At 43.0% G+C, this 27,844-nt stretch overlaps 4 protein-coding genes across 4 annotated transcripts in view; 2 read left to right on the top strand and 2 right to left on the bottom strand.

The window, feature by feature from the left end:
- Nucleotides 1–21,921, bottom strand: part of mei1 (meiotic double-stranded break formation protein 1) — a 90,148-nt gene extending 68,227 nt beyond the window's left edge. Inside the window, exon 1 of the mRNA XM_082531817.1 lies at nt 21,852–21,921. The gene's annotated coding sequence lies outside the window, so the exon portion shown is untranslated. The remainder of the gene's footprint in view (nt 1–21,851) is intronic.
- LOC309705905 (ankyrin repeat and fibronectin type-III domain-containing protein 1) lies at nt 14–19,892 on the top strand. The gene is made up of 19 exons (XM_082531979.1): nt 14–233; nt 2,373–2,736; nt 4,191–4,455; nt 4,575–4,775; nt 6,663–6,776; nt 7,164–7,261; nt 7,592–7,682; nt 8,711–8,818; nt 10,295–10,394; nt 11,127–11,256; nt 11,394–11,513; nt 11,744–11,850; nt 13,191–13,305; nt 13,557–13,723; nt 13,986–14,163; nt 14,358–14,520; nt 14,833–14,999; nt 15,165–15,363; nt 16,003–19,892. Exons 2-19 carry the CDS (start codon nt 2,572–2,574, stop codon nt 16,659–16,661), a joined length of 3,147 nt encoding a protein of 1,048 aa, XP_082388105.1. The 5' UTR covers nt 14–233; nt 2,373–2,571; the 3' UTR covers nt 16,662–19,892.
- Nucleotides 21,922–22,259: 338 nt separating the features above from the next.
- On the top strand, nt 22,260–23,918 carry LOC309705840 (GTPase IMAP family member 9). The gene is made up of 2 exons (XM_082531860.1): nt 22,260–22,343; nt 22,526–23,918. Exons 1-2 carry the CDS (start codon nt 22,310–22,312, stop codon nt 23,569–23,571), a joined length of 1,080 nt encoding a protein of 359 aa, XP_082387986.1. The 5' UTR covers nt 22,260–22,309; the 3' UTR covers nt 23,572–23,918.
- Nucleotides 23,919–24,000: 82 nt separating this feature from the next.
- kdelr3 (KDEL endoplasmic reticulum protein retention receptor 3) lies at nt 24,001–27,089 on the bottom strand. Its single transcript, XM_082531868.1, has 5 exons — nt 26,693–27,089; nt 26,212–26,312; nt 25,727–25,885; nt 25,395–25,647; nt 24,001–24,974 (listed from the first exon to the last, which is right to left on the bottom strand). The coding sequence occupies exons 1-5, from the start codon at nt 26,781–26,783 to the stop codon at nt 24,931–24,933; spliced, it is 648 nt and encodes a 215-aa protein (XP_082387994.1). The 5' UTR covers nt 26,784–27,089; the 3' UTR covers nt 24,001–24,930.
- Between the last annotated feature and the right edge of the window lie 755 nt (nt 27,090–27,844).

Below are 27,844 nucleotides of genomic sequence, written 5' to 3'. Positions count from 1 at the left end.
GGGCGGAACGGGGAAAATATGCGTGTGCGTCGGCTGGGGGAGGCTCGCCGGTCTGTCTCTAGTCTGTAGCGCTCAGGTGCGCTTCATCCTCATTCAGAGGTGAAAACTTTCCGCTACCATGGATTATAAGATATCAGCAGGCAGTCATTTATGAAAATACAGTGAAATATGTTGAAGCATCGCGGCAGAGTCGGAGGAAAGCCCGATTAAAGCCATTAAAGTCCTCTGTGACGGTAAGAGACCGAAAACTCAGTTATGTTTTTAACTCGGTGAAACGGGAACTTAAACTTTGGATGTTTGATCATTTGTGCTGTTTTTGTGGCTATAATGTGGCATACATTGCGTCACCTGTTGGTTAGATATGATATAGCAAAGTTTTTTATACATATATTTAAAGTTTTATTTTAATAAGACCTATACATTTTCTCAAAATAGACCAAAATAGGCTTGCCTTCTGTTACTGTTTTCAAATTGAAACTTTTACTCTGAAACATAGCCTGTAAGATGGTAAATGGCCTGTATTTATATAGCGCTTTTCTAGTCCCTAAGGACCCCAAAGCGCTTTACAGATCCAGTCATCCACCCATTCACACACAGGTGTCACACACACGCACTGACAGAGGCGAGGCTGCCGGACACTGGCGCCACCGGGCCCTCTGACCACCACCAGTAGGCAACGGGTGAAGTGTCTTGCCCAAAGACACAACGACCGAGACTGTCCAAGCCGGGGCTCGAACCGGCAACCTTCCGATTACAAGGCGAACTCCCAACTCTTGAGCCACAAGCAACAAGATCGTTTATGTTCATTTTAATTTGTCCTGCTGCTGAATAATCAGAGAAGCACATATAACTTCAGTGTGCAAGCACAAAGTGAAGTCATGTTTTAACAACAGCCCTTAAACTGAAACTCTTTGTGCCTCATTCGTACAAATTCATGTGTCCCAGTCTGATCCCCTAGTTGTGAAGTACTTCCATTCCACCAGTCAACCTGGTGGAGTGGAAGTACTGAAGACCCAGGCAAATATGTTGCATTACTTCCTGGGGGATCTGAAATGTTAGTCATCAAATGTTTCCATACAGCCACAGCAAACTCACAAACCGGAAAGACTTTTGCAAAATATGCAGCACACTCTGCTCTCTTGGCCACAGTACAGAGAGGTAAGAAAAAAAACCCCAGTTTGAGACATGAAATAAAACCACAGTGAATCTACTGTATACTTTCTGTTTATGGTCAGACTGGAGCATCTTACTCTCTAGCCTGCTTACATAACCGCTGTTTGCTAGACTGCAGGTTGAACATGTGCAAACACTTTTTCTTGTTTTGCCTTATCTTCAGGCAGACTCAAGAAAAAAGTAGAAGAAAAAGAAAACGCAAACAAACACTACGGCTCTCTAAATGACTCCTCAGCACTTTCCATAGCTGATGTAAGGCACAGTAAACAAACTGGGGAAACTGTACCAACAACAGTAGCTACTTTTACCTCTATAGTCCCGCATCCATGTATATAGACAGTGCAGGTACTGTGCGAGCTGTGATGTGCGACGTGACGTGTCACTCAGATGTCATCGTGGTCAAAGGCCCCAGGTGTTGTCCTCAGGTAGCACCAACCAGGGGAGTATTTGCTTTCAGACAAGGACAGCCACCAATGCTCAGCCCTGGGTCTGAGTGTCTCGCTTTCACAAAGATGCTTTTGATATCATAAGCTCAGGACAGCGATGCAAATCAAAACGGCACCGAGATCAGTTTTAACCTGGAGGGCGGTGAAAAGAGAGGATGGACAGAAAGTGGCACTGAAAACGACCTGCTGAGTGAAGAGGAGGGGGAATTTCAGACGGTGCCCAAAGTTAAAAACAAAAAACTGCAAGACAGATTTTCATGCACAAAAAAGTGACTGACTGTAATGATGCAAAGCCAATGGAATTGATAATGAACCATCATTACAGCGGTGGTGATGGATTTTCATCTTCATGCGGATGATGGGAGCGGATTCGAGTTTATTAGCAGGAAAGAATCCTGGCTCTTCCATGCGATCTGGCCTTCCATTCTTCCACTAATTAGATTGATGCGTCTGTTGCCTCGCGTGCTGGAAAACTCCATTCAGAATGAATAAAACCGTGTCACATAATCGTGGGTAAAAAAGATGAACAAAGGGGAGAATAGTGCAAGGCACAAAAATAAATGCTTCGAGGCATTTTCATCTAGTCTGTACAGGAATAGTAACTCTTATCCATTTATCCACCCACACAACACAAGTACTTTTGCTCAGTACTTCAAGTCAGCATCAATTTTTTTCTGTAACGTTGAAAAAGTCTGACTGTGTATTCTTCTTTTGTTTCCCTCTTTGTATTTCTCACCTTATTCTTTAATCAAGGTTTCCACTGACTTTTATCTTTTACTACTCTCTCCTCTCTATCTGGCTCTAAAGCTGGACTCTTAAACTCTTTTTTTTCCCTCCAGCCTTTCACACTATCTCTCCAACCTTTTCTTCAACCATCCCCTGTTCCCACGTAGCTCACATCCTCTCCTGCTCTCGCCTGTCCTCTTTCAGACCTTTACTTTCTTCTCTTGTCATGTCTGTATCCATGAGGAACCCACCACAGCGCCGGCGCTCTCTAGGTCCCGTCTCGCCCAAACGCATCTACAGAAACCTGTCCTTCAGACTCAGGGGGGGTGGAGAGTCATCTGTTGCCGCCGACTTGGATGCGCCTAAACGCCCCAGCAAGTCTGCAGATGCTGTAAGATATCCAGGTGTCATTCTGAAAGGGAGCTTTGGTCACGTTGACTGAAATGTCATCTGCCTTGGTTTCTGTTATGGTTAAAAACTATGAGATCTCTACTTGACATTACACGCTATCTCTGTGTCACTAACCTCCTGAGACCTGACAATACATTTTGTGGACACGTGTCTCTCAAGGGTATTCCAATAGGCGAGCAGACTCATTGTTAGATGTCTCACGTGTGAGGCTGTCACCATCGTCAAACTGACTCCTACTGTAGTTTGACAGCCACATTTTATGGGAGCAAGAGATAAAAAAAAAATCAAAGCTAGTTTCAGAAAATAAATCAGTCCTCTGTGACAAAGCATTGTAAGCTTTAAAGCCAACCTATTCGGTTTATCTTATTTCCTGTCATATATTCTGTCATATATGTTATTCATATATTAAATGGTAGATTCGCATACTAAACGTGGTTGTAGTCAGCATATGTCAACAATACAGAAAATACCCCAACAATGAAACGACTATGAGCAAACACTTGGCGACAGTGGAAAGGAAAAACTCCCTTTTAACAGGAGGAAACCTCTTGCAGAAATAGCCTCTGGTTGGGTATTTTAAAACACATTTCTCTTTCTGTTACTGGCTCTGTGTGGCGGCACAAAGAGAGGCACACAGCTATAGCTGTGAGCGCAGAAGCCCGCAACGTCTGCTCTTCATCCCTTCTATTTACGAACCGAGCGGCTGCACAAAAGCTAAATATATAGTAACGACTGATTACTTTGAACTGTGAACTGTGCATGCGTTGTCATGTATGCAGTGCATGGGCAGTTACCTGAAGCTTGCGATTAGTTTATTTAGGGATTGGTTAATTGATTTTCTTGATTGGCTCACAGCCCTGACACACACTGGCAGTTGCTCATAGTTTGATCTCCCAGGTCCCTTTCAAATATTTTTGAGCTTGTTGAGTATGTGTCAAAACACTGTGTGTGCAGGTAAAAATTTATAGTTTTAACATCTGCTTTAAAAAAAAAATCAAAACAAAACAAAAAAACTGAATTCTTGAAGTTCAGCATTAAAATTTTCCAGTCTTCTTTTATTTTATTGAGAAATTCCCTAACGTCCACTACACAGGGCATTACATTACACTGGGAAAAAATGCTTTCAGAAAAGGAAATCACTCTCAAGCACCCTCTGTTATATAGAGCTGCTCCTGCTGCTGCTTCATATAATAATAAGAGCAATTCACAAACTTTCCTGGTCTCAGGAGGCTCCTGTATAAAGCATCAGTCGAGGCACCTTTGGTTTATGATTTGATTTGTGTCCGATATCATTCTCCCTTTTAACGCTCCCTTCTCTTTACTGCGGGAAATAAATCTCTCTATCCTTCTTAACCCTCTTTCTCTTTCTCTATCTCGTTCCTCCACCTGCCTACCCTCCCGCGGCCCTGCACCCTTTCTCCTGCTCCCCATCAGTACAAGACCCTGTGGGAGGCAGTGGAAAATGAGGATACACTGGCTGTACAAAGCCTTCTGTCCAGAGACCGCAGCAGCGGTGGAGGAGGCGGAGGCGTATGGGAGAAAGGAGAGAAAAAAGACAGGGACTGGGAGAGGGACCGGGAGAAAGGGGTGAACAGAGTGAGTGAACAGGGGCTGGTCCCCCTGGATGTGGCTGCCCTTACCCACAATTCCCCGCTGCTTCATGTACTGACAAAGGCAGGAGCCAGACACAACCCTGTTTGTAAGTCTTTTCATGTAAAATGTCAAAAGTAATGGTGTAAAATCAGATTCTGTACGGCTTGACTTTAATTCAGATTATGCCCTTTGTCTTGCTTCGTGTGCTCGTCCTGTGCCTCTCAGTGTGCCGACCAGCGGAGTGGGCACTCAAGCTGGACGCTCTGGTGGCCTTGGCAGATAAACGGACAGAAGAGAGGAAGACGGAGTTAGCGAAAAAGGCCGGGGCAGGCCCTCAGGCACAGGCTGATCTTCAGAGGCACATCCAGCTCTGGAGGCTGCGGCAGCAGCTGTACTATCGGATGAGAGAGAACTTCCAGAACACAGGTCAGCGGTCAGCTTGTGGTATTTCACTGTTTCGCTGCTTAGCACTCAAACTCAGATCAGTTTTCTTTCTGTTTTCAGTGAACTCTCGCTCGTTTTTCCCCCTCATTCTTTATTTCTGCTCTCATAATAAAACTTTTTCTGCAGCCAGCGCAGTACTTTCCTGCCAATTTAACTCTACAAAGCCACCCGCCACTGCTGACAAGACGGCAGTGATCAAGTCTTCAACTCAACATCTTGCTTAAGTTTTACTAAAACTCTCCCTCTAGCCTCTTTCATCTCATCCAACATTCAGCAGACTGCCGTATCATCAGCCTTTCAAATCCTCTCCTTCCCTGCACTCCCTCCACTGGCTGCCTGTATCAAATAAACCCTCACAGCTGTAGATTTCAATAGAAATTCACACGTGCAAAAACCTTCAAGACTTCGGCAAATCATGCGTCGACGCATCAGGCAACTTACCATCCTCTGCACCACCTGTTCAAGCCTTTTCCTCTTGGCTCTCTGTTGGGCTAATTTTTTTTGTCTTATTTTTTTCAGATTTATATTGCAATGTTCCCCGCTGTACCAACTTTAACAGCTCTTTATAAACGTCTCTCCTTAGCTCTCGTTTCATTTCTCTTTCAAGCACAGCCAATTCTCTCTCTGACTGTTTTATTATCGCAGCGTTATTGTAAGGGCAGCCAGGCCCCGGCGCTTGTTTTCATGTGCAGTGAAATTAAACTCACTCTTATTGTAAATCTCGCTGGGTAGGAGAGCCGGATGGCATCTTTAAATATAAAATATGGATGTGTTTTTGTCTGACGACTGTGACTTACTTATGGTAATGTTTTCACTCAAGATTACATCTTAGGCTGAAGAAACGGAAACACAATTAGATTTAATCATCAAACTCTGGCAGCGTTTTAAGGTACAATTGTGATAATAAAAAGCTCCAAGATTGTCTTGAAACAACACAGAGTCTGCAGGGAATACAATTTTCAACCCTGTAAAGCCTGAGCCATGAAATAATGGCCCCAAAATTCAAAGTTTTTGAATCTGGAATGTTTATTCAAGCATCATTTTTCACAAAATCTAGTGTTTTTGTGCAATTTATTTAGGTTTTTCAGGAGAAAGATTTGATGATGATGTAAATAAATAGCGCACAAATACACAAAATTTGTAAGTGTATTTACTGCATACAGTAATTTATTTATTTTTCTGTTTTTAATACAGTTTAATTCACTTTGTCTTGTTGGCCCTTGTGCTGCTGTAACATGTGAATTTCCCCAGTGTGGGATTAATAAAGTCTGTCTATGGTACAGTTGGCCCTGCAGGGTTGACATCAGTCTGGAACAGTCTGATTGCATATCATTTTTCAGTAGCCAGCTGCTAATGCAGTGCTCGTTTTTAACCTTTCTTTAACTGTTGGCAAACCCAGTCAGATGGTTAAAGATTAAATGCTTGGTTGTGGCGCTAAAAAGCACCAGTGTGGGAATAAAAGCCATGGAGAAATAGCTTTTATGTTTAAGAGAATAATAGCCGTTACTGTATCTATCTCCTTTTCTGTTAGTGTGTGCCCTGCCACCAGCTGACCTCACCATAGGCCGAGGTCAGACATCAGTCTGTGGTTGCCGTGATCACCTATTTAAGAAAACCTTAGCTGAGCTAGTGTAAAATAATATGTAGTCTTTCTAAGATAGAGGACAAATATACTAGTGGTTATCAGTGATATCTGTTGGATGTGATAAATTTTCCGGAGTTTATTTGTGTGTGTGTGGTTTTTTTTTTGTCATCAAGTTTACTGCAGTGTGATATTCTGTAAAACTCAGTGCAGTACTTTGGCTGTCTGCATTTGTTCTGTTATTTACTCGTGCTCATTGATTTTTATCTTTTCAATGTTCCACGCAGAGCTCCCGGGCTCCCCCAGTCATGTGTCCATCCTGGTGACGAGCACATCCTCTCTGTTTGTGACAATCAAAGAGCCAGAGGGGGACATGGTGGGGCTCATCACCCGCTACAGAGGTAGGGAGAGAACCAGGCAAGAAGACTTTCATGGAGGATTGGTTGAATGGATGGGTAGATAAAAGGGTCAGTTAGATGTGGGGCAGAAAATGGATCGATTCATGATGGATAGATAAGGAAATTAATGGAGTATAGACTTTACTGGTGCAATTTAATCAAAGTCTTGAAAGTAATTTAAGCCGGCTGACACAGTATCTAGTTTGGGCTGTTTTTGCTGGTCGGTTTTATAGACGTATAAATGTCATGCTTCGCGGCCAAGAATAGATTAAGCCCAGATGCAGCAAGTTCCTAAACCTGTAAACACTCACGTCCTTAAGTTATCCCTCACGAGGGGTTTTGAGCAAAGCCAGAGAATAATCTATCTGTGGGATTGTTTTGCATTCACAGTCGAATGGAGCACCTCGGCCAGCTTCAAACGCATCCTCGGCACGGCCCAAGTTATAGAGACCAAGAACCCCTCCTACGTTATCAAGGGGCTGACGGCAGTAAGTCGCCCACAGTCACACGTATTCACAACCACAGATAACAGCTGCAAATGCACAGATGCTGCAGACACGCACAGAAACTGACACCTGTAATTTCTCAGAGGCACATAATCAAGCAGACGGGTATAAAACACGTGCTGCAGCTCTGCACCCACACACACTGTGTTTATTGCTCCTCCATCACTATCTTCTGCACTGAACCACCTCTCATAAGAGTACACTTATCAGCAGGCTCACTTTAACCAGATGAATTAATAATGAGAGCGCCGTATGGCTTCTTGGTTAATGCTCGGTGATAATTTGGCAGGTCTGCTGTTTCTCCAAACACAGGGAGTGCATTACTTCGTGAGAGTGAGCGCCTACAACGTGAAAGGATGGGGCCCGCCTCAGTGCTCCACTCCAGCCAGCGCTGCCCCCTCCAGTGAGTGTGCAGAACTACACAACTTTGATGAATGTGGATTTTGAAGCTTCGAAAGAGCTCCATTCTTTCCCTCTTTGTCCCAGTGTAATAGAATTACTTAGCTGACATTAAGCTTGATGTGAAAGAAGTCCAATCCTCTCGTGGCTTGTAGATTAATGAGTTATTAAAACGTGGAGACTTAAAGACGGCAACACGAGTCAATGGGCCTTGCAGCCGTGCCGCTTTGACTTTGAATTTTTGGCTCGTAATCTTTCTTGGACGCCACCCACCCCTATCGCTGGGCTTACTTGCTGTTACTTTCTACTTCTAACAAAAGCCAGAGCTGCCAAGCAAGGATTTGTAATGGGGAATAAAGGCTGAAAATATTGATGTCAAAGCAAACACTGGTCAGTAAACAATCACAGCCAGAGTGTAATAGATTGCCCAATTTATCGTAAAGGAGATTTGTTGTGCTTTTCCTTATTTTCTGTCACATATGCTGTTACAGTAGACAGTATATCATATCAATCATGATAAGAAATCCCTCTGAACCCAAAACTCAGGCTTCAGGCAGTTTCTTTCTATACGTTACTATATAATGTCAACATGCACACACACAGGTGGGTGCAGAATCCCCATCCGCCTGCTGTTAATACCTTGAGATTGAGGGGCTTCACTAAGACCCAGTATAAGATCAGTAGGAATTATTCTGTCAACCTTGAGATGGAAGTGAGCGGAAATTAAATAAATAAATAAAGATTCACTTTAAAAACACACACACACGCAAAAGATCCCCAGCTTAAATAGATACATGATTCGAGCGAGTCACAATGAATCAACTTCAATTTCAACTTTCACAGCATACAGACGGTCTCTCATGGAGACGCTGTCGCTTCCTAATCACCAAAAGATTAAAAAAATAAAAAATAAAAAATAAAAAAGCGGCACTCAGGAGTCGCTTGCAAATTATTTCTTGCTGTCTTAGCTGATTTTCCTAATTGCATAGAAGTGAAAGCCACAATCTGCTTCTCTCTGCCTGTCCTGTGCAGGTTGGAGAGAGTGCGCTGGTGTAAAGTCACAGCTCAGAAATCACGAGGCCCTCGTGAGGAAGCTGCTGGAAGATGCCAAGGAGTCGCATCTTAGAGGATATTGCATAGGTAACGTGAGACCTCTGGTTTTTTTATGCTTTGGTGCATTGGGTCCAAGTGCACATGTTGTTGCCGTTGTGTGTGTGTAATTATACTTGCACAAAATTGAGCTTTTATTGAAATTCTTATGTGTTGTATTTTCAGCCTTGCCTTAAGAATCTCGTGTGGTATTCAGATGTTCATGTTGTTTTAAAAATAATTTGAAACACATCTTGAAATTATAGTAAAAGAGAATGCAAAGTTGTTCTTAAAGTTGTTTGCACAATCTGCTTTTTCATTTAACCTACTAAGACCCAAACTCTTTCATGGCATGCATTTTTAATTTCTCTTTGCTATTTGGGCTGATTGGGACCTGATGAATGTAAAAACAAAGAATTACCTGATTTTTTTATTTTATTTAATTTATTTATTTATTTTAACCTGATTTTTGTTGCTGAGAAAAATGAGATCCACATATGAGGACATTCATTTTAAATTTCGATAGAACAGTGGCAGTACAATGTCCTGGTAAGTGGATATCAGGCCCTTGTAGAGCAAAATTTACTATTTTGGTCTAGACAACCCAAAATGTGTCCACATATGTGGACGCCAGGTCCTAGGAGGGTAACGCTATGAATGAATGGAAAGAGCTCCCTACTAGCCTGACAGCATAGACATTTTCATATTTTCTCCCAGAACTCAAAAAAATTGATTTCAAGAAGTCAGTTTTGTCAGATACAACATCTTTATCTGAATTTTGTTTATATACTGATAGGGTAGTTTGCATGTAGGAGTTTTGTGATGTGTTTAAGGAGCCGTCAGTGGGCGATTGTGGCTCAAGAGTTGGGAGTTCGCCTTGTAATCGGAAGGTTGCCGGTTCGAGCCCCAGCTTGGACAGTCTCGGGCGTTGTGTCCTTGGGCAAGACACTTCACTTGTTGCCTACTGGTGGTGGTCAGAGGGCCCGGTGGCGTCAGTCTGTCAGTGCGTCCCAGGGCAGCTCTGGCTACAATGTAGCTTGCCATCACCAGTGTGTGAATGGGTGGATGACTGGATGTTTAGAGTGCTTTGGGGTCCTTAGGGACTACTAAAGTGCTATACAAATACAGACCATTTACCATCTGAGGGGTTCTACCTGTTCAGGGACTTTCTTACATTTTGTCCCATGCCAGTATTTAATATCTAAAGAAAATATTAATTCTGTGTTCTTTAACTGTGGTGGTTTACATGTTCAAAGTAGCTGTGTTTTCCGTTCAAGATGTGTGCAAACAGTCAGAAAATCTGATTATTTGCACAAGCCTTTAATGTGCATACTCGACAACATTTTATTTCTACTTCTCACCATTTATATCAGCAGCATGCGCTAGAGATGTCAGCTCCTTTAAATACAAAGAGAAAAGTCTTTTCCCTGCCTTCACCCAGTCAAGTGTCGTGCGTGCACAGTGAATGTATTTTGGGAGATAAAATGAATTTCATCCAGTCTGATCCTCCTCGCCTCCTCTCCACAGAGAGCTCGAAGCCCCAGAGTCCCAGCAAGCGTCTGTCAGTGTCTCGAGGCATCAAACAACTGTTCCAGTCCGCCACCAAGTTTGTTCGTTTCCTACAGAGGTAGCGCTCAGTCTCTCTTACCTATCCCACTGTGCCCTGAGGGTATCACAAGTAATGGATTAAATGCAATCCCATTAGAGCAGCATAGGCTGCAAAGTTGAAAAGCCTTATCTCTTACTGTTATTGCAGAGAACAGTAGTCACATTAGAGCCACTGTAGCTGTTAGTAAAAAGGTCTTTTGAACAGAACGATGGCTGTAATCACTGGACTGTGGCAAGTGGCAGGTGACTGATAAATCCTTCATCCTCCCACAAGCGATCCGTCGACCACACTCACCACATCAGAAGCTAGCAAAGTACAAAAGATCGTGCTGCATGATTATGTTCATGAATATGAACCACAGTGAAGGTTAAAAAAAAAAAGAAAACTTTGGTAGTGAACAGAGAGAAGTTGACTGTGTTTGGACCCCTGAGTAATTTAAAAAAAAAGAGACCATGTTTCCTACTGGACTGTCATGTTGGTCTATGAAACCAGCCTCTGTGCTTTTGCTTTACTTGAGGGATTATAAGCTGCTTTGACAGTAATAAGTGTTTGAAAATCCACTGGGTGATTCAAAAAATAAATTGCTGTCAAGCCACAAAATTGATCTTTTTCAGCTATAAACTTTCCCCCCGGAGGCATTGCTTTTTATTGTTTCTTGTAATTTTGCGGTCCGCGGTGACTTGTGAAATTGAAAGCAGCGTGTGCACTTTTTCTGACGATATCTGCATTTTCTCAAATTGATCCGGTCAGGGGGATGTACTTGGCGACTGTGTTCTACCACAAGGATAACATCCTGGTCACAGCCGAAGATCAGATCCCACTGGTGGAGATCCAGTGCTGCTCCACCTCCATCACCCAAGACTTCCTTTGGCTTGCCAAGGTGAACTGTTACATAGCTTGTTGACTCACTGTACAAGTAATTGAATGATCACAATTCATAAATATTAAATATATTTACAGAAAATGAATCTCAGTGTGATTTTTCTGCTTAAATTGGGTGTTCGGTTTTTCTTGTAGCTGTCCTGTGCATGGCAGCAAGTGCCCTGGCTACAGCAAGGGCTTTCCTCCGCTCACTCATCTCCCTCCTCCCTCCTTCAGAACAGACACAACATTTTAAGAGCTGTTTCCCAGCTGCAGGTAGGAAGTTAAGCAGCTTATTGTTAAGATAAGAAGCACCAAAATGGGTTAATTGCTATTTTAATTACTTCTTTACATCTCTTCCTCCTCTTCCTTTCCTTATTTTTGCCATGCTTTCCTCTGTCCGGCTACACAACTGCGCCCACAGATCCCCTGTTTGGCTGAATTAATCTCCAATGCACTTATACTTTTTAATCCTTGGTTTCTCTTGTCCACCTCTCTGATGTCAGTCTTCTCTGGGAGCAGTGGACCTGGGCCAGATCTACTATGAACCCCTGAAGGATCGGCAGGGCAACGTACTGCTAGTCACTCTGAAGGAATTTCCAAACACTCCCAGGTAAGAAAAGGTCAAAGAAAAAGGGCAGAGAGCACCAAAAGGGCTTTAAACTAATTGGGCAAATACAATTTGGAAAAGTTAGAACCCTGGAAAATGTAAATAAGGGCAGAATGCAAGAATATGAAAATCCCATAAACCCATACTGAATACGTGAGAAGACACAGGAAACATATTTGTTTAAACTGAGACATTTTGACAGGGGTGGGAAAGTAAAAAGAAATGTTTGGAGGAACATTTTGCAATTAATTAGGTTAAATAGTAACAGGTCAGTAACACGACTGGGTATAAAAAGAGCATCTTAAAGAGGCAGAGTTTCTCAGTAAAGATGGGAATGTAGTCAGCATTCTGTAAAAAACTGTATCTGGAAATTATGAAAAGAAATCTGAATAATGTTCTGAAATTAAAATGCAAAGACTTTGATGATCTCATATTATGTTCTGTATATTATTAGAGAATATGGAGAAATCTCTGTGTGTAAGGGACAAGACTGAAAATCTGCCCTCAGGCAACACTGCATGAAAAACAGATGTGATTCGTCATGGAAATCACTGCATAAGCTCAGGAACACTTCCATAAATCACTGTCTGTGAACGCACTTGGCGTCCACACAATTCAGGTTAAAGCTCTATCATGCAAAAAGAAGCCGTATTTGAAAATGATTCTGAAATGCCTCTGTCTACTCTGGCACAAAGCTCATTTGAAATAGACGGAGACAACGCGAAAAAACTGTTCTGCTGTCAGGTGAAGGTGGTGAAAAGCAAAAATCTTTTTTGGAGAACGTGGACACAACATCCTCTGGACTAAAGAGCAGAGGCACCATCAGCACTCGGATCAAACGCCTGCATGTCTGATGGCATTAGTTTGCATCAGTGCTGATGGAATTGACAGTTTGCACCATATATAAAAGGTTTTAGAGGAATGTGCAGTGTGCTCTGGTCCAAATTATGTCTTTTTCAGGTAAAGGCTAAACCACATACTGCATTTATTATAACAGCATGGCTTCATAGTAGAAGTGCTAAACTATCCTGTCTGGCTGTCCAGGCTTTTCACCTGCTGAAACCATCTGGCACGTCATGAAATCATAGTTTCAGAATTTACCAGGAAAAAAAACTTCTATCACACTATCACAACAAAAATGACCTTTGTTTGCAGTCGGTGGTAGCGTAATTAGGTGTCAAGCTGGGCATGTTTGGAAGTCATGCTGTACAATATCTTTGGGTTATACAGCCTGTCAGCTGGTTGTTGGTGGGGTACTGGCTTTGCTATTCTTGATGAATCGACCTTTTCTTTGGTGGTTCCACGTGGTTGCATTTCATTTTTCCCTGGCTTGTCTGCTCTAGCCCCCCCGACCCCCCGCTCCACTGGATGCCTCTGGCACGCCTGGAAAAGAACCGCAGCAGAACGCCTCTGCTGCCTGAGCCCACCGCCATGGACATGCTCGCTGAGCAGCTCAAGGTGAGGAGAGGAAAACAGTCGCACCCAGCAGCGGCTTTCAACAATAGCGCATTGGGCGCTGAGTTTTACTGAGCCACTAGTTTACCTCCTGTGCTGCTAACCCTGAAAAAGCACTGAAATTAATTTGGGATCCCCAAACTGAATTAGCTAACAACACATAGTGAGGCAGGGGGAAATAAGTCTCATAAGCTTTACATCCTATTAACAGATCTTAACATTTCGCTCTCTTTTGCACCGTCTCTGTTCTCCAGGAGAAGCTGTCCTTTCACAGGCACAGCCTCCAGTGGGCCCAGCCGGGTCTGTATGTGGGCATCCTGAAACTGTGTAGCTCGGTGGAACAGATCAGGGTGCTGGTGCCTCAGAGGTTGCCCAGTTTACTCTGCCACACACGGGTTCGGCACAACGCGCACGTGACCAGGTAACGTAACTTGACTAGGTGATATCTGTGTCAGTCCCTTGATAGACTATGTTGACGTTCATCAGGTTATTGCAGTATTTTTACAACTTTATCTGGAAAACAACCGTCGAAAAAGATATACTATTTTAAATGATCTGCACAAACAAGTGCAGTATCTATACAAATGTTAGGGCTTCAACAGGAAGTGATACTGGATTGTTTTTGGACCTCTCTCCTTACTTATTATGCCCGTTTTGTTGACTGTGTTTTTACTGTGTGGCAGAGAGGAGTGGACGTGGCTTCAGAGTCATGTTTACACTGCAGCCAATGGCGGTGTTCAGAGTCTGTTGGACGCTGAGGACGAGAGCACGATGGAGAGCAGCAGTATGGAGGAATTCGTCAGGTCTCTGAGAGCAGCAGTCACACATCTCCTGACGAAGCTCAACATCCCCCTCTACAGGGTAAACACTACTTTCCAGCCACCTCATATTTACCTGAAACACCTGAAATTCTCTGTCAGACTATTATGAAGAGAAATAATCTTTTAAACTGATTTTCTTTGTCCGCTTTATGTTGTTTTATCAGCACTAGCTCTTGATCCAGCGGAAGGACTTTCTGTTTCTCATCTGTATTTGAATAATTGTGTTTCTCACAGGCGTATCAGTACGGCGTGTACACCCAGGAGTTGCTTCAGTTTGGGGATAACCTGTCAATGCTGCTGCTGCTGCCTCCCAGTGAGGACTTCAGCTCCAGTTACTGGCCTCTGGTGGGGACCAAGGAGCCCGGCCTCACCATGCCTCTGCAGATCTTTGAGCTGGGTAAGTGGAAAACTATATATCCAGTGGATCTATTTAACAATGGTAGCGCAGAGTGTTTCAGTGATGAGAAAAGGGACCCAGAAACGGCGAGCTAGACTGACACATACCGTCTAAATGAAACTACAGTTTTAAATGTTAAATAAATCCCTGCAAAGATATGCAGAAAGCACACTGAGGCACAATGTCTAATGCAGTTCACTGTTCTCCTCTCATTAAAGCTAGAGTAGAGTGCACTGATAAATTCTGTGGCTTTTTCCTCCTGGCTTTGATGAAGTCATTTGTCTTTCCTCTCCTCTCTGGCTTGTAACCCAGTTCACTTCTGGACATATGAGCGGGATTTCCTCTCACAGTACTGTCAGGCCTGGGTAAGGCTGGAGCTGGACACTCACCTTGCCCAGCAGGCTCTACGGGAAGCGCTGGAGACCAAAGAGGTGCAGGAAGCCCGGGAGCGGCTGAACCACATCAGTGGGCTTTCACAGGTGAGATCCTGTGACACGTGGTTTATATTTGCTTCCACTGTTGCCAAATCCACATTTCAGTTGACTTAATTATATTAAAAAAAGTAAAGTAAAGATTTCATAATGAAAGTGAATTAGAGACAAACGCTTTACTGTCTCTACTGCCTGTTTTTTATGTTTCATTAGCGTCTGGATGTGGTCTGGAGGGATGCCCGCTGGATTATGGACTGTCTACAGTGTGTTCGGTCCAAACAGTGGGTGGGGGCGGTGCCTTTAGGCCTGGTGATGGGAGGAGACCCACCACCATGTCCTGATGGTGAGGAAGAGGAGAGTTTGACTGTCCGATTGTCATGGCCCCATCGATTAGCACAGAGAGCCATTACAGGTACTGCAGTCATGCTAGTGTACACATGTAGCACTGAATACACAAAAACATTATTTAACATTAATTTAATTACTTATTTACATAATTTTAAAATCTGTTGACTTTCCCCTATAATGGCCTTTAAAGTTTGCATGTTAAATGTAAAAGTTGTGACAAATGACTGGATAGATCAACTGCCTTCAAAGACCTGCTGTGGAAGAGAGCCTGAGATTGATGATAACCAATGATTGAATGTGGAGTGGTGTATAAACACATAGTGAGTGAAAAAATGTGAGTGAAGAAGACAAATTCAGAGCATCACGGGAAGCCCCAGCAGCCTAACTAAAGGAGGATTCAGGGTCACCTGATCCAGATCATTTTATTTATAAGATTAATTATATGTTTAAATCTTATTCGATCAATCTGAAAAGCAGCAGCAGAAAGCAGTTGCGGATATTTATACTTGGCAAAACAGAAAATATGTCTGCTAGTCAAAACACTTGAGGGAAAATTGAATATTACAATGAACTGTTACCATTGCACTGTCATAATAACCGCTGTTACAAGAATTAAGTGTAATTTGTAGAGCAAATGATGCTTTAAAACAAAGATAAATACTTTCTCTTTCTCGACCTTATTTTCTTCGTGTTTCTCTTTCAGAGAATTCGGGCAGTGCGACTCCACCAAACATCGTCACCGCTGAGGTCTCAGCTCCAGCTATCCCTGCAGAGGCTGCGCTGGTGTTGATGGAGGGTGTCGTGAAGGGAGGGTACCCTGTAGACATCACCACTCAGTTGCCTGCAGACTTGGCAAGTTCTGGCCAGTCAGATTTGGGATCTGGAAATGCTTTAATGGAGTCTGGATTGAAGCCTGCTGCTGTTGCACAGCTGGAAGTGGACTATCCAACTTTGGACACACAGGAGTCCTACAGCATCACTGAAGTAATCCGGCCGATGGAGATGGCAGAGTTGGTGGACATCTTGCCAACGCTGAGTCTCATTGAGGAGGAGAACCCCTCATGCCCATCCACGCCATCAGTAATGGACATGCTAGAGAGCTTTGGACTGGACATTGGTGAAAGAAACTCCATCTTTGAGTTTGGGAATTCAGACCCAGTGGATGGAAGCAGCTGCCCTTTGTCACAAGAACAATACACGCCTGCCTCTTACGGCACGGTGAATGGCGCAGATGGTGATGCGCCTGTTTCCACAGACGTTCCTCAAGACAAAGCAGAGACTCAGAAGCTTCCCAGTAAGGGGGCGTGTCTTCCAGTAAGGAATCAAGTGGAGTGGGAGAGACCCTCTAACAGCCCATCCTGATGTCAGCTTAAACACCTGGATCCTTCAGACTTTAGTGTGAATTTACATGCAGAAAATCCAAATTTGACCCTGTGACTTAGACATTCTCCTTGTTTCCTGATCTTAAATCAGTGTTTTAAATGACAGGCAGATACAAGCTCATATCGCACACTTGTCACACCCAAGATAATGGAAAATACGGGAAATGAAAAGGAGGCTGTGTGGATTTTTTCCCTTTTTTTTTGCACATTTCTTTGGCTTTAGTTTATCTTTTCTAATATAGAGTCCATTTAACCTTGTTAGGTGGAAAAATTAAGCTATATTGTTGCTGTTATGACTTGAAAACCCATTATTCACTACAGCACAAAAACATCCACGCTGCTGCTTGTCGGAGCTGTAAACAAACCCATTAAATTCCCACAATTCAGTCAAATGGAAGCATTTGCTTGGCAGATTAAGAAAAGCTGTCATACTTGCATGTGTAACTGAATAATTACGGCTGCGTTTGGTTTGGTTCGAAGCGGTTTCTCTGGTTTATTTACCACAGAGAGGCAAACTGAACGAGAGCGCTGAAAGCATATTAGAATGTAAGAACACAATAGGATATAATGGTCTTGCCTTTCAGCTCGGCGTCTTTCAATGAAAGTCAGTATATGGCCATTTTAATGAGACGCTTTTTCAAATTAAACTTCTTTGTGCGTTGCCACAGTTAATACTATTATGGAAGTGCAATATGTTAGGCATAAAATACAAATGCTTGAGTCGGTTAGCCAGCCTTGAGAGGCTGAATCAGCGTGCGACCTCATAAACGAGCTGTAGTAATGAATGTACTATTAATGAAATGACATCTAAACATCCCAAACATCCAGATAAATGAATTTAGAGGCCGTTTGTATCTCCTACGTGTCGTCACTTCTAGGAGAAAATCAATGCCTGCATGTCTGATTTCAAAAGCCCCTGCACTCTCTGACAGCTGCTAATGCACTCCTGCTTGTTTGACATGTTATCTCACTCTGTACTTGTTAAGGCTGGAAATCCATCATAGTTTAATGCAATTTCAAATCACTCAGAATGACTTCAAGCGCCCATTTGATGCTGGAAGATGGTGCACTTACACAGATTGTTAATTAAACAAAGAGGAGCGCGGAGTTTGACTTGAGATAAGCAGCTTGGTATTTTAATCGCACCCCCATCCCTTTATGATAAAACGAAGGCGTAGAAACATCAGCTTTGAACGGTATTTGGTTTAACAATACAATCTAGTGGAGCGATCTGCTGAGAATGTCCCCCCACTGATGTGTCGAAATCATTCGTCTTAAAAGAGCAGATAAAGGACTACAGCAGCGTGATGTTCAAATTCTTATTAAGATAGAGCCGGCTCTGACAAACTTTGAATAGTTACAGGTGGGATCAAAGCAGAAGTTTTTTCCCCCTGTGTAATTTAGTGGGAAAGCATTTATGGTATTTAATGTGTATCAGAGGAAGCTTGGTCACCATACATCAGTTAGAGCACATCATTGATCTTGTGCTTTAAATGCTCAGTCTGTGTGTGAGGAGGTGAAAAGTGTTGGGATGGTGAAAAGTCATATCAGGTCGACCTGACCATACAGAGGGGAATCTGCCCCCTTTGGTAACTTGATACATTTTTAGATGGAAGAAGAGTGAACTGGTGTTTGCTCTGAAGATGATGGACCATAGATGGCTGTTTACTGACATCTAGTGGTCAAAATTATTAAAACTCTCTTCAATTTGTGGCTAATATGCGAGTTTTGGCATTCGATTCATGCTTTTCTGATGTTTACAACTGGCTGGAACATAGATGCAATGCAATAATGAATAATAAGAGAAATGTTAAGTAAAGTGAAAACAATCAAAACTATTTATCCTGTCACACTCAGATCTGCAGTTTGTTGTGTTTATCACAGCAGGGCTCACAGTAGTTACTGAAATATCTTTTGTTTCAATAAATAGCCCACTCTTAATTTTAGTGTGCTTTAAAAATGATAACACTGGCATCAGTGTTGGTATTAACTACTGGTATTAGCTCATCTTAATGACTTGCTACTGTTTTGGTGTCATGTATTTACTGTGTAATCTGTGGCCTGCAGTTTAGGTTTCTCTTTAAGTGGCAAAAGACAAGGGAGGAAATTTTACACCACAGGGCTAACTCTGGCTTATTTAGTTATTTTCCTGTTTGTGAATAAGCACAGTCCATTTCAAATAAATCAAAATTAAATCAAAATGTTCAGAGTTTCAGATCTTTTCCAAAGCTCCATGTCCAAAAAGGTAGTTTAAAATGTAAATAAAAACAATGCAAAGATTTGCAACTTCCTGGCCCATATTTCACTCACAGTTAAACAGAGAAAACCTATTAAACACATATAAGTGTTTAACCTGAGCATTTTCAGAAAAAAGTGTGGCACTTTTGAATTTGGTGGCAGCAATACGTAGCAAAAAGTTGGGCAGAGGCAACAAAAGACTGGAAAATGAAGTCATAGTAAGAAACAGCTGGAGGAGCATTTCGCATCTAAGAGCACCTTTGGGGGGCAGAGGTTCGAATAATTTCAGAATAATGTTCCTCAGTGTAAAACTGTGAAAACTCTGAATGTTCTCATAATAACAGCACATAAAATAGAAAGTTTCAGAGAATCTGGAGAAAAATCTGCTCAAGGGACAAGGCTGAGAATCAGTAGAAGATCTCTGTGATCTTTGGACCCTCGGGCAGCACTGCATTAGAAACAGGGATGTTTCTGTCATGGAAATCACTGCATGAGCTCAGAGACGTGTCCAGAAGTCTGAAGTTCACAGAAGTCTGTGAACATAGTTCATCATGGCATCCACTAATGCAGGTTACTTTATTAAAAGAAGAAGCCATATGTGAACATGATTCAGAAACACTGTCTTCTTGGGGCCAAAGATCTAAAACAGACTGAGGCAAAGTGAAAAAAACTGTTCTGCAGTCAGAAAAAACAAAATTAAAATTTTTTTTGTGAACATGGACTACCACATCTGGACTGAAAAGAAAGGACCATCCTACTTGTCATCAGCACTCAGTTCAAAGCCTGCATCTCTGATTGTATCATGGTACATCAGCTTGCACATCTGTAAAAGCACCATATGGTCCCATCCAGATGACATGTTTTGTTGGGAAGGCCTTGCATATGGACAATCCTAAACTACATACTGCATCTATTATAACATCTTTGTAAAAGAAGACTCGGGCGCTGAACATGCTGATGAAACAAAACATATGACAAAGAAGACCCAGGACTGTAGAACAGCTAGAATCACATATCAGACAAAAAGGGGGAAACAGCTGGTCTCCTCACTTTCCAGATGTTTACAGACTAGTGCTGAAATGCTACACGATAAGGAACATGGCCCTGTCCCAATTTTTTTGAGACATGTTGCTGCCACCAAACTCAAAATGAGCTAATATTTTTCTTAATATGGTTAATTCTCCCAGTTTTAACATTTTTCTTTAATGTTTCTATTATTAATAAAAATGTTTGGAGTCTGCCAAAAGTGTGACTTTGGTCTGGAGACTGGTGAGGATAACTTAAAACACCATTAGCCCTGAACTGAAGAACTAAAGGCTTTTTGTTAGTTTCGTTACGTTAGGATATTCTAATAATTGTTAATAGACGGAAATAGTATTTCTGTCTTTTTGGTGAAATTGACGTTGATGCGTTCATTATGTGAGGATTCACTGCCATCTAGTGGTCACAGTTTGAAACAACAGCGGGCGACCGTGGCTCAGGGGGTTGGGAAGCGTATCTGTAACCGGAAGGTCGCCGGTTCGATCCCTGGTCGTTGTGTCCTTGGGCAAGACACTTTACCCTACTTGCCTACTGGTGCTGGCCAGAGGGGCCGATGGCGCGAAATGGCAGCCTCGCTTCTGTCAGTCTGCCCCAGGGCAGCTGTGGCTACAACCGTAGCTTGCCTCCACCAGTGTGTGAATGTGAGAGTGAATGAATAGTGGCATTGTAAAGCGCTTTGGGTGCCTTGAAAAGCGCTATATAAATCCAATCCATTATTATTATTAAATTTGTATCAAAAGATCGAATTATTATTTCTCACTCGTGTTGGCCATTGTATTGTCACAGAGCTCCGTTAATAACACTTTTCTGCAGTTTTCACTGCAAGCTAACACGTATCCCTCGTGTTATCATTTTTTGTGGGTTTGGTTACACTGTGCGTCAGGGTGGCAGTGTGCAATAGTGATGGGATTTCCGGCTCTTTTTAGAGATCCGGCTCTTTCGGTTCGGCTCACTAAAAAGAGCCGGCTCTTTCGGCTCCGAACCGGCTCTTCAGGTTGTTTTGTTGCTTTAATTAATTTATTATTAACAATAATATAAAATTATGCACAAAAGGAATTACTAACGTAAAAACAAGTGGTTTTATTTATATATGTTTATATATAAATATATGCGGTGGCCCCTAGAGACAAAACACGTACAAACTCCAAAACACATTTCTAGCATGAACTGAACTTCCAAAGCAGAGCTACTAGATCACTTAAATTACACAATTGAAAGCATGTGTGTATTGTTTGTGTATTTATACACAGGCACTCATATATATATTCAAATAATTTAAAAAAAAGTTCATTTACCTGTTACTACCACACACCAAATCCGGTCGTTGGTACTTGCTGGCTTGTGTAGCCACAAGATAACAAAGGCTCAACACTGCGCCCAGCATCCTGGAGCACTTCTGTTGTCTTTTGTACGTGTTTTGAGTTTTTATGTGCTTCTGAGTTTTTACGTGCTTCGGAGTTTGTACGTGTTTTTACGTGTTTTGGAGTTTTTACGTGTTTTGGAGTTTGTACGTGTTTTTACGTGTTTTGGAGTTTGTACATGCTTCAGAGTTCGTACGTGATTTGAAGTTTGTATGTGCTTTGTCTCTAGGGGCCACCGTAAATATACTTTTATTTATTCACTCCACATAAAATGTAATAAATAAATCATATAATACAAAAATCAACTATTCACATTTCAAGTTTTAACTATTTAAATTTTCAGCTTTTTCCTTTCACAAATTTAAAGTGAAAAGAACACAAAACACTGCAAACCACAACACAATTAAATATAAATTATAATATGAAAACAAAAAGAACATGCATATTCTCTGTCATATGGACCTGCATGAATAAACTTTCTCAATCCTTTATCATCTGCAACCGAAAATAGTTGTGGATGATTACTATACCTTTCTAATGTTGTTGTCCCTGCCTCTCTTTCTCTCTCTCTGGCTCTGTTCCTGTGCTACTGAGTGTAACTACCGCCCCTCCCCCCTCTGCCCAGCGTAAAGCACAAGGCTCGCGTGCAGAGTGAAGCGGAAAAAAAGTGCGAGAGAGAGGCTGAGAGAAAGAAAGAAAAAAAAACCCACGTGACGGCTCGCGATAAGGAGCCGGCTCGCGTCGTTCACGTCAAAGAGTCGGCTCTAAGAGCCATTTCGTTCGCGAACGACCCATCACTAGTGTGCAAGCAGCGCCTCTCTGCTCCACCACAGATTGCAGCTGCATTGAAGCACTCTGCGGTCAAATGATCTAGAAACACGAGCGTATCTCAGAAACAGCCAGTCTCTGTCTCTCTCCGTCTCTCTCCAGGATTTCAGCTATTTTTAAAAAAACATTTTGAAGGCTTCACTACAGTTTCTCCATCAGAATGTCGTCATCTGAAAGTGCTGCGTCACATGAAGGTATGCCCATTACACTTGTGTTGCATTACTTTGGATTAGCAAGCTGTGAACGATCAAATCACTTACCCTTTGAAATGTAAATGTGCCTACATGATTTAATATTATATATGTTGCCTGGATGTGCATGCATTATATTAATGTCAAAGGTAATTATGACACACACATGACTCTCTGTTTGGCAGTCAGTGAAGCATCAGCCCCCACATCAGAGGCTGAATCTCTGAGGATCGTTCTGCTGGGCCGGACCGGGACAGGCAGAAGCTCCTCTGGCAACACCATCCTGGGAAGGTCTGCGTTCCTGGTGGACGTGTCCCCCTGTTCTGTAACCGCACGATGCAAGAAACAGAGCGGGATAGTGGGAAGGCGGAGTATCTCCGTCATTGACACTCCCGGGCTCTTCCACACACACCTGTCTTCTCAGGAGGTTATGGCAGAGGTGGGACAGTGTGTTGGTTTCTCTTCTCCGGGACCCCACGCCTTCTTGGTGACACTGCAGCTCTGCAGGTTCACCCATGAGGAGAGGGAGGCCTTTGAGTGGATCAAAGCTAGATTAGGGCCTGGAGTAATGAGGTTTACGATGGTGCTGTTCACCTGTGGTGACCAGCTGAAGGGGAAACGCATCGAGGACTTTCTAGAGGAGAGCCAGGAGCTGTCTGAGTTTGTCAGCAGCTGCTATGGAGGATATCACGTCTTTGATAACAGCAGGCAGGAGGAAACAGATGAATGTTCACATCAAGTCATGCAACTTTTGGAGAAGGTGGACCAAATTGTGGCTAAGAATGGAGGCGGTTGCTACAGCGATGAGATGCTGAAGGAGGCTGAAGGTGCCATAAGGGAGGCACATGAGAGGATTCTGGGTGAAGCTGGGCACGTGGTGGAGTCTATTCAGACAGAGGCTGAGGTCACAGAGGGGCGGCTGCCAAGATTGGAAAAGAAGTGGGAGGATGAGGAGAGGAGAAGGGAGGAAGAGGAGGCCCGGAAGAGAGCGGAGAGGCTTTTCTGGTGCGAGCTGGTGACCGCCCTGGGGAAAGGTGCTGCGGAGGGGGCAGGGATCATGGGAAAGGACAAGGGGAAAGGGAAAGCTGTGAAGAAGGCGAAGGTGGTGGAGAAAGTGGCAGCTCTGGCTGCGTCTCCGCTCTCTGTCAGGTCGGCTGTGAAAGCAGTGGGAGGGGCCGTGAGAGAAGGAAGCAAGGTGCTATACAAACACAGAAAAACTTTACTGCGCTGAAAGGTAAATCAAAGAGACAGGACACAACGAAACCCACGTGGTGAGGACAAGTCACTTGATGTAAGGCCAGCTGGACTTCTTTAGGTTTTGAAGACGTTTCGCTTCTCATCCAAGATGTTTCTCTAGAGAAGAGGTCAAATCCCTACCAGTGGTTTATAGCCCGAGACCATCCACCAGGTGCTCTAGGGATGAAAAAGCCTCCTGGATGAGAGGCGAAGCATCTTCAAAGACCTTAAAAAAGCCAAGCTGCCATTTTCTCAAGCTCCACCATGACCTGGATGAATGAGAACCTACAGATGCATCACTTAACTATGATTGTGTTTCCATTGTTCAACACCACAAGCGCACCACACACGCACTCTTAGACTATACTGTGAAATACGAACTCACAGCACAATAAAGTCACAAAAAAAAAAAGTCCAGTTCATCTTATTATGACTTCACACATTTGTATTTGTCAAAAATAGGTTAGTTCGCTACACAGATACAATACATTAAAAAACAATTTTCCCATCATTTCCACCCCCGACACAATGGCGTGATTTGGTTAAGGTAACAACACAGGAAGATTTAAAAATAAGAAGAACTGTTTAAAACATTGCAGCAGTTACCTTATCCGTCTTTGGCTTCATATAACAAGTGACAACATATTTTAGCCCTTTATTCTCTTCTGTACAAATGCACTGACACACAAAAGATGACGAAGGGATTCATCAGTTTGCAGCTGGCAGTGAGGAAAGGAAATGGTTTGCATACAACGCAGTGACCTATTCAGGGAGTGTCTAACAGCACAGAGTGAAAAAGGACAACACGCCGTAAAAAGATCGGGGAGCACAAATGTACAAACACTACCATATTTTTAAAGACTATGTGAAATGTGAAGGATTTATACTGAAAGAGAACTACGTGTAGTCCACCTGAGTGCTGTACAAAAAACATTGCAGCTACATTTTTGTGCTCAAAATACTCTTGATTGTTCAGGATGTAAATGTAAGCACCTCCAGAGTCACAGTCACCCTCAGCTTCCAAAGAAAAACAAAAAACAAAAAACCCACAAGCGTGCACAAATACTGTTTCTGTACTGCTGTTGCTCACTTGCCTGGTGCATATTAGGGACACACTTCCAGTGTCGCACCTGCATCTTATGGACTAATAAAACAACCATGTAAACTCCTGCAAATGTACAGACTTAAACCCAAAGAACCGATCAGACAAAAAAAGAAGAAAGAAAAAAATGGTCTAAACTACAATCACAGACCAGTTATATCATTAAGTACAAATACAGCTGAAGGATCTGCTCTCAGATGCCGATACGTGGCAGGCACAGAAGGGTGGAGGGCTGTGGTGGAGGGGTCCGTTTTAAACCGGCATCGGCAGGGTCATCTTTCCTCTTCCCCGAAGCACTGAAGGAAGACGGACGAGAAAGAAAAAAGTGAGAACACAGCGAGGGTGAGGGAGTGTTTTTTAGCTTCCCCCACTCCTTTGTTTAGCAGGTGAGCAAACACTTTAGAGCAACCTACAGCAGCTGGCATTAAGGATACATATCCTCCCTCGACAGGTAAACAATCTGAGCAGAAGCTCTCTTTCAGTCACAGAGCATAGCTGTGTGCTAGATTTCATTGCAAATTACTTCTGCATGCTGTTTTATATCATCAGAACAGAAAGTGCAGTAAAACAGGCAAGGCCGATAACCCTAATAATAACGCTGCAAATATCGGATGATTACTCAAACATAATTCTGGCGTGGCGTCCTGCCAACGTAAATGGATCACACCTAGACTCGGCCCTGTAGCGTAGCAGCGAATGATCGTGTTCTTACTCACCTTTTGTGACGTAGAGGTAGAAGAAATCGCAGTAGAAGATGGTCTGCACGACGCCGGACACCACCGCGATCTGGTCGAAGAAGCCCTCTGTGTGATAGCGCCACACCCAGTTGGCGATGTAGAGGGCTCTGTAGAGGCCGAGGAAGAACAGATAGTGGGTGGTGATGGACTCCGCCTCGCCGGTCTTGGTGATCATGAAGAGCTGTGGCATTATGGCCACTGCTTCCAGAAAGATGGAGAAGGTCCACAGGATCTGGAGGCAAAGGGGTGCGTGTTAATTTTAAAGCTGTTTTTAATTGAGGGAGCTCTACATTTCTGACAGACACCTTTACCTCCATTGGGGTGAAAGCATAGTTCTCCAGGAAGGACAGCCCGGTGACTGGGACCAGCAGGAACTCCACGCGGAAAGTGTCGTTCTCAGAGTCGTACGTGTTCCTGAAGCGCATGTAGATCAAGTACACCGTAGCATAGGACAAAGCCAGGAACACCACCTGAGGGCGGAGCCAAACACTGATCAGGAAAAGTGAACTTAATTGAAGACACTGTGAAACACTACAAGATGCTTTTGCTTATTTTGCTAACATCCCTGCTTTGTGTTTATTATATATATATATATATATATATATATATATATATATATATATATATATATATATATATGTGTGTGTGTGTGTGTGTGTGTGTGTTAGTGAACACGCAGAGATCACAGCTGGTACAAGAAATGAATGACTCTAACTTATGGCGGTCATTCAGCTCAAAGGTAATCTGACAGGGAAATGTGTGTGTGACTGTGTGTGGGTGTGACCTACAAACTTACCTTCATGACCGTGTTGTAAGCAGAAATGTAGACCGTGAACAGGTCGAGATACCTGGTGGTGAAGACAATCGCAAACAGCACCTGAGACTTCCCAGAGATGCCTGTAATGGAAATAAAATGAGAGAAATTAAAAGTGAGAGGATGAAACAGAGAAGTTAAACGTTTCCTTTTTTTTCTTCTTTCTTCTGCAACTCAGCTGTGCAGCTCTCTCACTTTAAACAAAGCTGTATGATTGGTCGAGCAGGCTGCTCTTAACTTTGTTATCATTGCCACGTAGCTTCCACTGGCGCAGGACAATCAGCGCCATGCAAATGCCATCCTTAATGCACACAGCAGATAAGAGAAGTTTCATTGTGTCACAGCTGTTTTTGTGCACCACAGCTACACGCATACATCTTTAGCGCGGATGAAAAATCATAACAGCCCAAATGCACTGATATGATCGCACAGCACCCACACTGTGTTGCTAGTGTCAACCTACCAGCACACGACTTGGACCTCCATATCTTCAGCAACAGGATGATGATAGCCACCAAGTGTGACACGTCACCCGCCAGACGGAAGATATTCATGGTGTTTATGCTCCAGCAAAAAACCTTAATGCAACTCCTCACGGGCCTTGCACGTCCTCAGGAGGCAGTCGCTGCTCATAAAACGCCAAAGGGGTGCTGTGCTGGCGTGGGCAGAGAGGCGACAAGCTGCGCGGTCACGGTCGGACGGCTCACTCTCTGTGCGCGTGACGCTAGACACAGACTCCGTGGATTCCGCTTACAGATCCGTGTGTGCCGTGGACAGACAGGAAAACCGCTTCCGAGGAGGTGACGTGGCTGATAGCTCAGCTCTTCGCCGTCATAGATTCATTACAGAGCTAAATATATCTGTTTCCGGCTTACGACTTTCAAAGTAAAACCTTGTGCTGGTTAAAGCGCATGCTCGTTGAGAGTTTAGCCCAATGACTGTAGAAAACACTCTTTAGTACATTTACTGATTTTTTTTCTTTTCAATACTAAGTTCAACACACTGACTTCTGACTTCTGGGTGATTATTAGCTCTTTCACTATCCATAACTATTTTTATTTTGAAGGTTGTTCCTGGTAATGACCGACTTTCTATGGCGAACTTGATGGAAGACATCCTGCAATGCACTGATTTCACAGCAGATGGCGACAAACTACTTATCTACCTATCTATATGGTGTTTCGTTATTGGAAATGGTCCCTCGAGAGCAGGAGTGTCAGACACTGGTGCCCAGCTTTGGAAAATGTGAAGGAGGGCAAATTTGGGACTTACTGTCTGTTATTAACTGTTACAGCTTTTCCTACAGAATAACCTCCTTCATGGTCATTCATACTAAAACACAGTAATTAATTAAGTAATACATAAACAATTATATGAAAAAGTACAGGTTTTTTTTTTCATTATCTACTGTACAACTTTCCGGAGATTTGTTTTTTGTTTTTTGTTCTTTTGGGCAGTGAGTTCGGCAGCATTTCTTTATCGCTGGGAAAAACTGAGATGCATTGTTAAAATTTATTTCTTATATTAGGATATCTCATGGATTGGTTAAACTTATTTACACTTGCAGGAAAGGGAGTTTCGCTGATCTGGCCCACTTAAGATCAAACAGGGCTGT

This window comes from Aulonocara stuartgranti (genome assembly GCF_965226115.1).
Source record: "Aulonocara stuartgranti genome assembly, chromosome: 4".
Lineage (NCBI taxonomy): Eukaryota > Metazoa > Chordata > Actinopteri > Cichliformes > Cichlidae > Aulonocara > Aulonocara stuartgranti.
Note: the sequence above shows the minus strand (reverse complement) of the source record. Positions and strands in the feature narration are given on the sequence as shown.